This window comes from Saccostrea cucullata, unplaced genomic scaffold (genome assembly GCF_032062105.1).
Source record: "Saccostrea cucullata isolate Sc308-1 unplaced genomic scaffold, CSIRO_AGI_Scuc_v1 ctg380, whole genome shotgun sequence".
Lineage (NCBI taxonomy): Eukaryota > Metazoa > Mollusca > Bivalvia > Ostreida > Ostreidae > Saccostrea > Saccostrea cuccullata.
The window spans coordinates 226,285-239,617 of NW_026934466.1; the positions used below are offsets into that span (position 1 = coordinate 226,285).

Here is a 13,333-nt window from a genome sequence, read left to right on the forward strand (position 1 = left end):
CTAAAGCATAAATTCATTCTACATAAAAATCTCTAGGAAAAAAATGATTTTCTTTCGACTCCCCTAAATTTCCCTTAATATTCACTGTTGTTTGCTGGTTTGTCTATCTGTGTCAACTGAGTCTGAATGCCTGCTCCTTTGTCCCAGTACACAGATCTAAAAATAAGTTTCCCCCTTCTGTTGCAGCAGTAACGGTCAAACATTTTCCACTGGCAGGATTGTAAAGCAATGACGTTTCACCCTACAAGACATTAAAGTATGGTCATTGAAGTCATCAATTCTATCTTTTTTAACTTGACCAGCTTCAGTACGGTTCATTTATTTTTATTTACTGAAGGATCGAATACACGAGAAGAAAACATCAAAATACATTTTTAACAAAATTTTCCTGAGCTGTGGTTTCTGTTATATATAATTCTTTATCATACAAATATACACAAGAATAAAATTTTCACGACCAGACAGACTTGCATAATTATGCGAAAATTAAATTCTCGCAAATAAAAAGTGATAAAACCATTGAAATAAAATACACATTCATATAATAACTTCACTATAACTGTGTTTTACATGTACATGAACTTAAAAAAAAATTTTCAATGTTTTTTGCAAGAATTCTCTAGAAATAAGAGAACACAATTTATTGTACATGTATAAGAATGCATGCTTCTAAATTATAAAAGATGTTAATATGACTGGTCGTTTTGTGTTAAATCATCATAATTCAACTGTTCCCATATTTTGACATCTATCATAGGCATAGGAACTGGGGGCTAACCCCATCACACATCCCAACTTTTTTTGGCAAAGAGACACATAATATAGGCATTGAAATTTTGGGCTTGAAGTTTTTTTGTTGGTTCAACCCCTCCCCCCCTTTCAACTTTCAATTTGCATCAGACACCTAGCTATGTCTATTTTCTATCTACTATAACGTATACCTTGTCAGTCCACGTCCAGGCCTGTGAGCCCCCATTGCCATGACACTTCATTAGTCTAGCATAACTCTTCCCAACCATTCCTGACTCTACATCTAAACACAACAACTGAGCTAGGAGAAGTTGACTGTCCACAGTTTCGTACCACATCTGTGATTTCTGTCCATCTAAGGTCTTTGTATCACACGCAGCTAAAGTGAGCAATGCTTTCTTGGTATATGGCTTTTTCTCAGATTGAACACATAAACTGGAATCCACATGTGTCAGCTACAAAATGCAAGGAAAGTTAAAATTTTATATTCAATCAGTACATCAATTACACTTAATTGGCTTGTGAAAATAAATTATTAATTAAAGAGCCCTAATATTAACTTCACAAATGTAAAAACTACATGTAACATGAAATTTTGTGGTGGATATGAATCTACTTGTTCTATAAATGATTTACCTGCCCATGTCTGATAATGACCGGTTCCTTCCTCAGTTGGTTTCTGGGAAAATGATGATATATTTCAACATTATTGGTCTGTCCAGGCACCACCTACAAAATCCCAATTTTGATACTGAACTTCAACTGTGTTTTGGAAATTGATATTTTATGTACCTGTTCAGGTAGGATATTATTAGTTACACAGTCAGTTAGTGACCTAATACGGATTCATACAGGGTGTGAAATGGACATCCGTATTGGGCGAGGCAAAGCCGAGTCCCAATACGGATTTCCATTTCACACCCTGTATGAATCCGTATTAGGTCACTAACTGACTGTGTTACGAATTTATCCCGCTGAAGACCTTTATCGATATAAAAAAATATTTGTGCATATTATGAAAATATTAAGTTTTAATCCAATAACAATCAACATAAAATATCGTTACAGTAACAAGAAATTTAACTACACGTGAACTACCTACGTAAACCGTTTCTTAGCCGCCATTTTTATTTACAATAACAACGCTTCGAACGGAATCGCGTGCCCGATTTTCATATTACTCCTCGACGGAGACGTAATACGGAAAATTTCAGGGCGTCATGTGATCAGCCTTTATCCAATCAGCAATCTACAAGTTTGTCTGAAGCGGGATAAATATTTTTATTTGACATACCTGTTCAGGATATATATTTTTGAGGTACCACTGGAATGATTTACATGAGAGGTGTTTTCGGAGGGAAACCCTGTCTGATATGTCTCCGTAGTCTAAATGCCCTGCCTGAGGCCTCTGCTTTAGGAAATACTCCTGAAAAAAAGAAAACATTCATGTGTAGTACATGTACCAAGTACATATTAAATTTTTTTTTCAAATATGAGCCATCCTCCCTTTTCTTTAATTCATGAGTTCTATCTAGTGAACTCACCTTGTACTCGTCCATCCACACATGAGCTACCCTGAGTGAGTTTCTGATGAGTGTGTCCCCACCAGCAGGATTTCCGTACGGCCGACGCTTCCTAAAGATATGTCCTACCCTGGAACACGGAATGATCTCTAGTCTACCCCCACACATCCATATCTGTAAGAAAAAGGCAGGACTAGTCAGCAACGATTCTATCATATTTGTAACATGAGGACTGTTTCTCCATTGAGAGCTTACAACATCCATATCATTGCCTTAAATAAACATCTTTTTCTGATAAATGTAGGTCAGGTAATACAGCATTACTCAGGTGATCTATCAAACACAGTTTACAAAAGTACAACAACAACAAAAATTAAAAGGAAGGCATAGACATATTATGTACACTGATATCTGCTTCAATATCCTTTACATTACACACTGATAATTGCTTACCAAGTACATTGTTAACTGCTTAAATTGTACAGAGTACACTGATATCTGCTTACCCTGAACCCAGATATCAGCCTACAATACACACTGATACCTGCTTACATTGTATATTTATCACTGATATCTACTTATCCTGCACCCTTACATCTGCTTACTGGCCTCGCCAGGTATGAAATTTACTAACTAGGTATCATCCCATACCCTGTCACTAAAAGACTATGTAACTAATAGTACACAGATATCTGCTTGTCCTTTACCCTAATATCTGCTTACCCTGTAGACTGATATCTGCTTACCCTGAACACTAATATCCGCTTACCCCATTACCGATATCTGCTTATCCTGTTCATTGATATCTGCTTACCCTAAATGAGATCTCGAGATTCTCCCCTCCCCAGATATCCATACCCAGATCATACTCTCCCAGGTGGTGGAAGTAGTCTTTCCTCATGGCAAACAACCCCCCAGCCATTGTGGGCGACCTGATAACAAAGATTTGGTTAGAGTTCTTTTTCTCTCTGTTTATTCAAATAAAAGTCTGCATTTACTGATTTTCTAAAAGAAATCTAAAATAAAATTGAAATTTTATTTCAGCACACCAAAATGTTACAAAATCAGAAAGTTTTGAAATAATTTCTGGCAACTTACTTTGATGAATCTATAAAGGCTTTTATCCTTAGGCTAGTAAAAAATTGTCTCTGCTCAATGAATCTTAATCACATATACTAATAGATTACCAAAAAATCAAAATATGAAAAACTGACTACTATCTCTAAAGAACAAAAATGCAAAATATTCAAGCCCCAGAATTTATTCACAGACTCAAAAACTTAAACGAATTCCATACATTGCATACCCTGCATTTTACATATAAAATATCACTTAAAGTTATACTGGACACAACTCACGGTATAGGTTTCAACCCAAGCTCAGGGTCACTTTGCATACTAGCTGGAAGCTGATCCCAGCGGAAGTGCAGGCCCCAGTTAAACCCTCCCCTGACAAGGGGAGACGATTGGTACTCCATTGTATCATGGTTGATCATGTCTATTACCGGGACAACCACAGTGCTTGGGTCATGTGATATCCTTAGCAACAGAGGCTCTAACCAATCAGTGTTCACTTCACAATGGCTGTCTAGAAAGACCAAAACCTAAAAGAGGCAAGAAAATTGTGTGTTTTTTTATTTCAAGATTTTTTTCTGAAGTAAGACTTATTATTTATTACATATACTTGTATCTTTCAAATTAAATTTTTCCAAACAAATTTCTTATTAAATATCATCAGTTAAACATAATACATATTGTATATCAAGTGTCTCTGAAATTTAAAATAAAAACAGGTTACAGATTACTTGATTTGTTTATTAAGATAAATTTTACTCAAGAGCAGGTAACTGTTACCTTTCCTGAAGCATGGTTTGCACCAAACACCCTGGCTCTGATTAACCCCTGCCTCTCTGGGGTGCGGACAAATTTCACATTTTTTAAATGCTGATTGACATATGTTTCTATCTGGCAAGAAATGTCATCTGTGCAGAATAAATAAAAACATGTTAAAAGCAACTTAGAAAATTGTACAATTGCGATGATATTCTGGTAAATGTACAGATTTAAACTATCAATAACTATAAATGATATCTATGACAAAATTCAAATGGAGAATAGTTTAAGTTTTGGAGCTGCATTATGTATTTATTTCATAAGCAGACAGGATTTAAATTTTTACAAGTACAATATGTGCAGCGAGTATGGGTAAAAAGTCACTGGTGACAATGTATACTAGCTGTCACAAAATTTATTACAGTGAAATCTATGCACTGGGGGACAAATTCCGTGTCGGAATAGACAGGGTGTCAGATTAGAGTGTGTACAGAAACAGGGAAAATAGCTGGTAGTAAAATTTGAAAAAAAATTTAACGTGGGAACTCACAGTGTGTCAGAGTGCACAGTTGTCAAATCAAACTGTTACAGTTTTCCAGTCTATCTCAAAAGCACCGGTCCGTCGGACAAAACAGGTTAAAGTCTTATTGGTCCAATGCACTAACTAGTAAATTCGGTTCCATTTGTCCGAGGTTTGTTTTGGTTGGGTTTTAAATCATATATTTTCTATTTCATCAAATAGACACTTTAACTAATACCAAAACACATTATTAAAAACGTTTTGTTGATTGTGATTGTTGTTAAACCTACTTCTGCAACAATGTCTCTGAAATATTTCCATGGGACAGTATCAGGGAAGAAAAAGAAACATTTCAATTAATCTTTTAATGTGTTATCTATTTATTGATTCAATGCTATGAAGTAACATCGTTATTATCATTATATGATAAATGTTTTGAAAATTTGTTTGGTCCTGTGAAATTGTGTTAATTGTCTGTCCGAATGTCCTGTGGCAATTTTTCTTTTTCGTGAAGACTGGTTTTTCACTGTATTTTGAAAAAGATTCCTACTGCTAAAATTTATAAAAATTCAAATTTCCTCTGCTTTTCATACCTAAAGTACTACTATCATCTACTAGGATAATTTCTTTGAGCAGCTCTGGGGGAGTCTGGTCAATAACTGAGTGTACAGTACGAAGTAAAGCCGATGGCTGTTCATTGAAAAAGCAGATCACAATACTGGCATCTAAGTCAATGGAAGGAAACTTCACATCTCGACATCTGTTAGGAATAAACCATAAAATTATTGTAAGCATTGTAAAATATTTATCATATGTAATTGAACAAGTAAAATTTTGGATTTTTTTGTTTTACTAATTAGCACAATGATAGAACTATTAGCCTAAGTTATTGAAAATTGTAAAACGTAGGCAAGAATATTTCACATGAACCAAAGTGAAAGGTTGAGAAACCTAGAAGGTAGACTTACTTTGGAAATCTAGTATCCGGGACTGCTCTGTGAAATCCTATTTTGTCACTTATTAATGCATTGAAAGCAAACTTCTGGTAACCTAAATAACAAAAAAGCTTGATCTGAAATTAATTCATAAATATAATACAAATTTACAAGTACCTGTCCTTCAAATACCGTATCATAAATTTCTTATAATGTGTTAAAATGAATGCTGATACAAATTACAGTGCAAGCTATCAAGTAATCAAAATCCATTGACAATAAAATGGTTAAAATCATTTTTCCATCTTTATCTTTAAAAACAATTAGACATGTACATGCATATAACATTCAACATATACCCATCATGCTAAAGCTAACTATCATAATTATACAGTACAAACTGAAAAACTCTCAAATTTATTTATGATGGTGTGCCTGCATATAAATGATATGATTGACAAATAAGGGCATCACAATCTCTAACCTTCATCTCGAAGTTTCTGATCCTCTGGGCTTAATACGACACCCAGTGAATGCAGGACAGTCACATTGTACCGTTTCACCAGAGCTTTATTGAAGACTTCTGACAGTGCCTCGCATTGCTGTTCAAACTTAGGGGATTCCCCTCCATTTTCTTTTTTTAGACTATCCTTCCTGACAAGCAGGGTTTTCTTTGCCCTTAATTTTAACCTATTGGGCTGATTCCAGTCAGCAGTAAGCTTTAAGTGCCAGCTGAAAAGGTTAAAGGTCAACCAGACAGTTAGGGGAATCCCAAACCAAATCAAACAGCATTTTAGGCTTAATCTTTTTCTCATCTCTTGGTGGTCTTATACCATCTCCTCCCAGTACTTTTGGTCCTTTGATATACCCAGCTGCAAAATAGCACAGATATTCTTTATGCTTACATACCTATTGTTGAAAGATGGTAAAGTCTAAATCAGGTCCAGGAAAATCACTATATTTAGCTATATAGCAAAATCTACCTATATAGCTTTATTTACCTATATAATATAGCTTTATTTAGCTATTTCAGAGTAAATTTCTGTTTTATAAAAAGCAGACAAAAAGTCGCATAATGAAGCAGTATTAGTTATCAACTTTGAAATGGACTGAAAACAATTCACCAAAAACCCACTTTTAAAGATGTTTCTCCTTTTGTGCAATTGCAATCAAAGATCTAGAAGTTTTGGGGCTATGTATAGCAGTTAATCTGTGATTAAGGAGCAACTTTAACAAAGAAAAGCAGTTTTGGTCAACAAGATGATAGGTAATAATTCAGCACAAAGCAAGGCAATCACACTTAGTCATGCCTCATCGCACTTCCAGTGAGGGACAGCTATCCAAACAATAGAGATGCCTTTTTTGGTTAAAAGTGTTTAAAAGAGGCAATGTTTTTACTATCTATGGTTTACTACCCTAGGTTGTTTTTATCAAATCTTTTAAAAAATATCACCCATAATTTTCATGCGACTTTTTGGCTGCTTTTTATAAAACAGAAACTCATTCTAAAATAGCTAAATAAAGCTACATTATATAGGTAAATAAACCTATATAGGTAAATTAAGCTATATAGCTAAACATGCTAAATATAGTGATTTTCCTGTATTGCATATTGTTAAAATGTGTGTTTTTCTAGGGGAAAAATTAATAATACCATATAGCTGCAGAACTGTAGCTCTCTGCTTGAGAAAATTCGGACAGATAAAGCACAGAATTTTCTCAAGCAGAGAGCTAACGTTACAGTTCTGCAGCTAAATACCATACGGACTCAGTTTTGAACAGTTTTACGATACAAAATCTTTTAACAGAACTGACGTCACGGGTAAACTTCTACAGAGATGCAACAATGTTGTCCTTTCATTTTTCAAATCATTTGTCAACACCTTATTTTAAGATCTCAGTCTTTCAGTTTTCAAGTTTTTTTTCCTAAGGTAAAATCAAAATCAGAATATAACAACGTCAAATAATTACTTGAAATATCAATATAAGAGGCACCTTTTCCAAACGTTGAAAAGATGTAGAATTGCACGTAGGCGGTTTCCACTTGAATCGTTATCACTTTAAAAATTGTGATATACGTAAACGTCCCATGATTTCTCTTGCATTTCGTGTGTACTTCTTCTTGATTTCAGGTTTTTTTTAAGGTAAATAGTAGCTAATAGATTAAATTTAATTATTTATCTAACAGATTGGTTTTATCTACAAAATAAGTTGGGGAGCGCCATCGGGTATACTGGAAAAGGGCACTAGCTCACGTTATATTATGTAGCTGATCGGGAAATTTAAGGAGGCACATATTACTATTTACTATTGAAAACATGACTTAAGTTTCTTTAAAACAGTATCGACCAAAAATAGGGTTTGAATTCAGTAGTTAGGTCCTTCGTACATTTTTTTTTTTTTTTTTGCCAACTTCTGTGGAATTTATTTACATGCTTTACCATGTTTACCCTTGTTTAAAAGTTATGTAAATTGCTCCATACTTTTTTCACAGATTTCTAAAATATTTTCCTGCAGGTCACAATGTGTTTAAAAAAATTCATGCATGTACATGTATCACTCGAATTGCGTATTGATTTGACTCTCCTTAATAGATTTTCTGTTAAACTTAACATACTAAGCATCGGAACCGTGTTGGGGGGGGGGGGGGGCTTTTCAAAAATGGACATTATATATACATGATATAGGCAATGAAAATTGGGGTTTACCTTTTTTTGTTAGTTTAGCCCCCCCCCCCTCGTTTATCACCCTGTCAGAGAAACTACATGTACTTGCACACTACTTTAATGATGTTTACATGTATAATTCGTAAACTGGATAGTCAGCATCCTTTTGGTCTCTTAGAAGACTTTAATGAAAAGCTTTAATCCCCACGATAAATTAAAGTCTAATCTTTTTAGATATGAGTGACAGCTGCTTTTTCAATAAAAATAGAATCCTTAAATTTACTTACTACATGTATGTCATTTGTCATTTGCAAAACTATTTTTTTCCCTAAATTCTATAAGTACTCTGGAGTTGATTTTAAAAAAAGATGCTTGAGTTAACGTTCCTGATTTTCTATATGGTTTTTTGGAGACCAGGCCCCAGGATCATGAAACAGACTTAGACTTTTAAAAGTCAAATTTTTGAGCGCCAGTAAAATGTTTAAGAATTATTTAATGAATCTCTAAATTTGAGATAACAATACTTTCAGGCACGTAGCATCGTTTTTGAAAGTGGGGAGGGGGCAGCCAGAGAAAAAAAAAAACATTACTTACCTGTAAAAGTTGACAAGCAAAAAAAAGGGGGGGGGGGAATGCCGAAACTCGAAAATCCTATTTCGGGGGGTGGGGGTGGGGTGGGTGGTACTGGCCAATTTTTTTAAGGCCAACTTCCTTTCACTTCAATTTTTTTTTTGCATACAATATTACATTTCCTTGATATCACTTTACTGTGGTAAGAAGTGGGGGGAGGGGCAACCAACTTTTCAATGGACATTTTCTATAGTAAATGTAATGTTGGGGAAAAAGTGGGGGGGGGGGGCAGGCCCCCCTGCCCCCCCCCCCCTCCTTGCTACGTGCCTGACTTTTGTTCAACAATATTGACAAATATTTTAATTTTTGTCTGCTTGACTTAATCAATTGCAAATTTTTAGTAGGACATGAATATTCTGACTTCAGCTTACAATGTTTCATGACCCTGGGGCCAGGTCTTCCAACAATCTATTGAAATTCCCATAGGTACCAATTGCGCCCCGTAATTAGCAGACCTATTTTTGTATAAGATCAAAAGACATTGCTGACAACCTGACAACTAAACGAATTTAACAGTTTTCCTTACGCATAAGGCAGCTACTAAGTAACAGTCATTGATTAAATTTTGATTGACGTCTTTAAATCGCCATAAGCCATTGATTTAGTACTGATTTGTCCATGGATTGCTCATTTTTTGTAAAGACAAATAAAGGTGATGTCGGTTTTACCAGCCTGTGTTTCCTTCTATATGGCATCCGATCCCACCCTTTGTGTTTTCAAGGGGTCAGTGTTTCCCTTCCTCTCAATTACTAATGTGTTATAGGGCTTTGAGCTTAATCACTGTTCTTTGTTTTTACATTTCAATCAGCCGACTTAGTCAGCAATAACTTAAGATAATTGAAAAGGTGAAGATATCGAACAGTAACTATAATCTTAATGAATCCAGTAAACAAAACGAGTCGTGAACAGAGCAAAACCACGATCCTTGAAAACAAAAGATTTGGGATCAGGTGCCCGAGTTGAGTAAGCATCTCCTGATGACCGGTCACAACTTTCGTGAGCCCTATGTATTGATTAGCTAAACTGAGTAATCTGTAGTCAAATTTAGTATAAAAGCAATGACCTATCATTTCCTATCAATTGATATGAAACATCAATTAACCTCGATCTCACCAGAGGGCGCATTACCCTTCGCTACAATACCGGAACAATAACTCTGGGTAGAGACTGATGAAACATGTCAGGCAAAATATATACCAGCCAACGATAGGTTATATTTACAAAAAACATCATCATAACGACCTTAGACTTACGAAAACTTTTTATTCATATAGTTTATTTCCTATTATAATTTTAACTTTCTAAAGAGGTTTGAAAATTGGTTGGTCAATCCTCCACAAAAAACAAAGCTTTTCAATCCGTCTTTTTTTATTATATAAAATATGTACTTATAAATAGTGACAATTTTAAATTGAATTGTAATTAAAATTTTCGAATACGTTTAAGAATTATTTAATTGTCTTTTGTCAAATTTTGTTTGAAAAATAAAACACAACAACTACAATGTATATATGGGTATTTCATATATTTTTTAAGTAAAACAACAATATGCTTAACATGCATAAGTTATGATAAGAACTATATAAAGACTTTCTGAAAATGTCGTCGTATTCACCGGGAATTGCTATTTTGGTTGAATTTTAAAGGACAAGGTATGGTAATAGCCAATTCTGGCCCCTTATTTGATGTAAAAATCATAACACTGTTAAAATTGTACAACTTTGTAGTAAAGAACTTAAGATGATGCTTATTCTAAATCCAGGAAATTTTTTTATTCAAAGCCTACATGCATGGGAGCCACAACAGGCTGTAGAAATAGGACATTTTCCCAAATTTTCTCAATTCTGGTGGAATTTCGTCATATTTGAGATACTTTTCTCTTCAGAAAACATAGAGAAGTTTGCTATCTGAGATTTTAACACATGTACATAAGATGCATTTGATACTATAACTAATGTATGAAATATATAAATTTGGTAGATAGGCAAGCTTGTGCTCTATGTTTTCTGAAACAAAATGTGCTGTAAAATCTATGAAAATTTGCATAAAATTGAGAAAATTCGGAAATTGACGTATTTTCTGTTCTTCCTGTGACCTCTGTGTATCCCATAACTTAGAACCAATACTCATTTTGTGGTAGGGGTAACAACAGGTTTTTAATTATAAACTGTTGCATCATTCTAAAAGACATCTCAAATCAGGGACCAAAAATGAGTCTTAGTCCACAGGCGCTTCACGTTTTTAAAGGAATTTTGAACTTTTTTTTAATACATGCATGCATGCACGGATTTTGAGTATTTTTCCGAAAACAATATTTAGTGTTACAAATTACTTTACATAATACATCCATTTATATAAATACAAAAGTTTTAGAAATTAACGTTTTCAAATGGAAGCAAGTCCAAGAAGAACGGCAGTTGATATGAAACTAATCAATAAAAATAACCAAAACATGTAAAAATCGACTGCTGACGTCACATCCGTCCATAGAATGACAGTCCCCTTGTTTTTCATCGTTGGTTTTTCATCTTCTTTCTCCCCTTCAACTTCATTAACACTAACAACGTCCAACTTTGTGACCATGGTTGTGTTCTGAACTTCGGAATTCTGCGAAGGTTTACCTTGCATTTTCCAGGATAGAATCGTCAATTTCTGTACCCATGGGGGTATTCTTTTTTCTTCGGTCCAAAAATGAATTCTTATTGTTAAAATTGTGATGATTAGTATTAATGTTCCCAATACCACATCTAGAATGATGTATATTTCTACATATGACGTCGATGATGACGTAGGAGGCAAAAGACTGGCCACAATGGTCATGAAGATTGACATGGATAACATGACTGTGACCGAGTATCCCATTTTCTCCCCACTGTCTACTGGAAGAGCGAATGTAAACACGTCAAGAATGAGGAGAAACATCATAGGAATTATAATATTGATGACGTATGTTTTTGGTTTCCTCTCTAGCGTCATTTTGAAGCTAATCTTTGATTCGTCATCTTCTATTATGACTTCAGTGGTTGGATTGGACAATGTCCACAGACCATTAAATAAATCGTCATCGAGTTGCATACCGTTTGTTCCTTGGGTTATATTTATTGAATTTATATCACCATTCCATGCAATAAAAACTATCGAACACTCTTGCCGGTCAAACGGAAATGATCTAATTTCTATTAAACATTTGGTGGTAAATACTTTATAAGGCGTCCATATTACATCACCAGTACTAAACACGCGCACATTCATAAAACTCCCGCCCAGTTCTGCGAAGTCTGTAAGACCATTCTGAATTTGGATATCTGGTTTCCAAACAAGGCCCTGGGGCACGTCTATATATGTCGCTCCCCCATAAGATGAGGGCGTCCACGTCAGAAATTCGTCCCTCCATTTCATAGTGATAACTCCCATGGACGTCATTTGCTGTTGAGCTTCATTAAGGCCCTCTAGTCCGGTCATCAGAAGATCTAACGACACCTGGGTAGGCGCGCCTTGGTTCGTCGCCGGACGGATGTCCTTGTTGTATCCTATCGTTGTAAATAGGTAGGTATACAGGTCTTTAAGATTAGTCCCTGTTTGTCCGGATACCAATCCTATAACTGCTGAAAAAATCCACAACAGATATAATTTTCGTGATCCCATTGTCTCTCTCTCTCTTTATTTTGTTTTTGTCACAGCACGGACTATTCATTGAAACTTTCCGATCATTAACATTTGGGTCAGTTAAACGAAATTATTGATTGACGTTTTAAATGAAATGTACAAGCGTAAACCTGACGTGTTTTTAATTCGGATTAACTATAATCAACACTCCATTAATGCAGATGACCTTAACATTGTTAGATTAAGATTAATAAGGATTAAAATTAAACCCCAGTGTACTTAGAAATCAAAGCAAATTATCAACATTTAAAATAATTACATGGTTCACAAATTCTTTTCTTTTTTTTTTAAAAAATCTAGTTGATTAGTCGATTTGAAAAAAGGAGTTTTTACTTTACAACATCAGTTGATTTTTCATAAAGAGAACGACTCAGTACTGAAACTTTATCAGTTTCAACAAAACTGATAGCTGTATACGCCGATTTGATTGATACTAGCTGCAGAACTGTTGCTCTCTGGTTGAGAAAATGTGGACATACATGTACAAGATCCTTAAAATGCTTATTTTGAAATGTCAAAAATTAAATCATGTTATGTAATTAAATTATGTCGTCGACAGTTATTGTTAAGCAAAATGCAGTATTTCATTTTGATTCATATTTTTAACTCAAATTATCCCAAAGAACTCAAAAAAAAGGAGGCCCATGGGCAACATCGCTCACCTGAGTAGCTTTGACCATGCTATTCTTTACCAGATTTCCCCCTAGTAATACATATTGTGACCCCACCCTAACCCACGGGTCATGATTTGGACAATTTAAAATCTACACTACACTAGGATGCTTTCGCATAAGTTTCAGCTTTTCTGACC

At 34.8% G+C, this 13,333-nt stretch overlaps 2 protein-coding genes across 2 annotated transcripts; both read right to left on the reverse strand.

Moving 5' to 3' along the window:
• LOC134240792 (polypeptide N-acetylgalactosaminyltransferase 11-like) lies at nucleotides 1-7,439 on the reverse strand. The gene is made up of 12 exons (XM_062722872.1): nucleotides 7,320-7,439; nucleotides 6,045-6,432; nucleotides 5,594-5,675; nucleotides 5,219-5,385; nucleotides 4,127-4,254; nucleotides 3,632-3,876; nucleotides 3,088-3,205; nucleotides 2,295-2,447; nucleotides 2,045-2,176; nucleotides 1,387-1,479; nucleotides 942-1,205; nucleotides 1-241 (listed from the first exon to the last, which is right to left on the reverse strand). Exons 2-12 carry the CDS (start codon nucleotides 6,373-6,375, stop codon nucleotides 113-115), a joined length of 1,842 nt encoding a protein of 613 aa, XP_062578856.1. The 5' UTR covers nucleotides 6,376-6,432; nucleotides 7,320-7,439; the 3' UTR covers nucleotides 1-112.
• A 3,802-nt stretch (nucleotides 7,440-11,241) lies between these two features.
• On the reverse strand, nucleotides 11,242-12,501 carry LOC134240803 (neuronal acetylcholine receptor subunit beta-4-like). The gene has a single exon (XM_062722882.1). It carries the CDS (start codon nucleotides 12,499-12,501, stop codon nucleotides 11,242-11,244), a length of 1,260 nt encoding a protein of 419 aa, XP_062578866.1.
• Nucleotides 12,502-13,333: the final 832 nt, after the last annotated feature.

What these genes read in the sequence shown, in the direction of transcription:
- LOC134240792 (XM_062722872.1), bottom strand. Translation starts at nt 6,375, where the DNA reads ATGAGAAAAAGATTAAGCCTAAAATGCTGTTTGATTTGGTTTGGGATT. An exon ending in CCGGATACTAGATTTCCAAA is followed by an intron (nt 5,386 to 5,593) that starts GTAAGTCTACCT and finishes TATTCCTAACAG; the next exon opens with ATGTCGAGATGTGAAGTTTC. An exon ending in CCTGGACGTGGACTGACAAG is followed by an intron (nt 242 to 941) that starts GTATACGTTATA and finishes AATGTCTTGTAG; the next exon opens with GGTGAAACGTCATTGCTTTA.
- LOC134240803 (XM_062722882.1), bottom strand. Translation starts at nt 12,501, where the DNA reads ATGGGATCACGAAAATTATATCTGTTGTGGATTTTTTCAGCAGTTATA.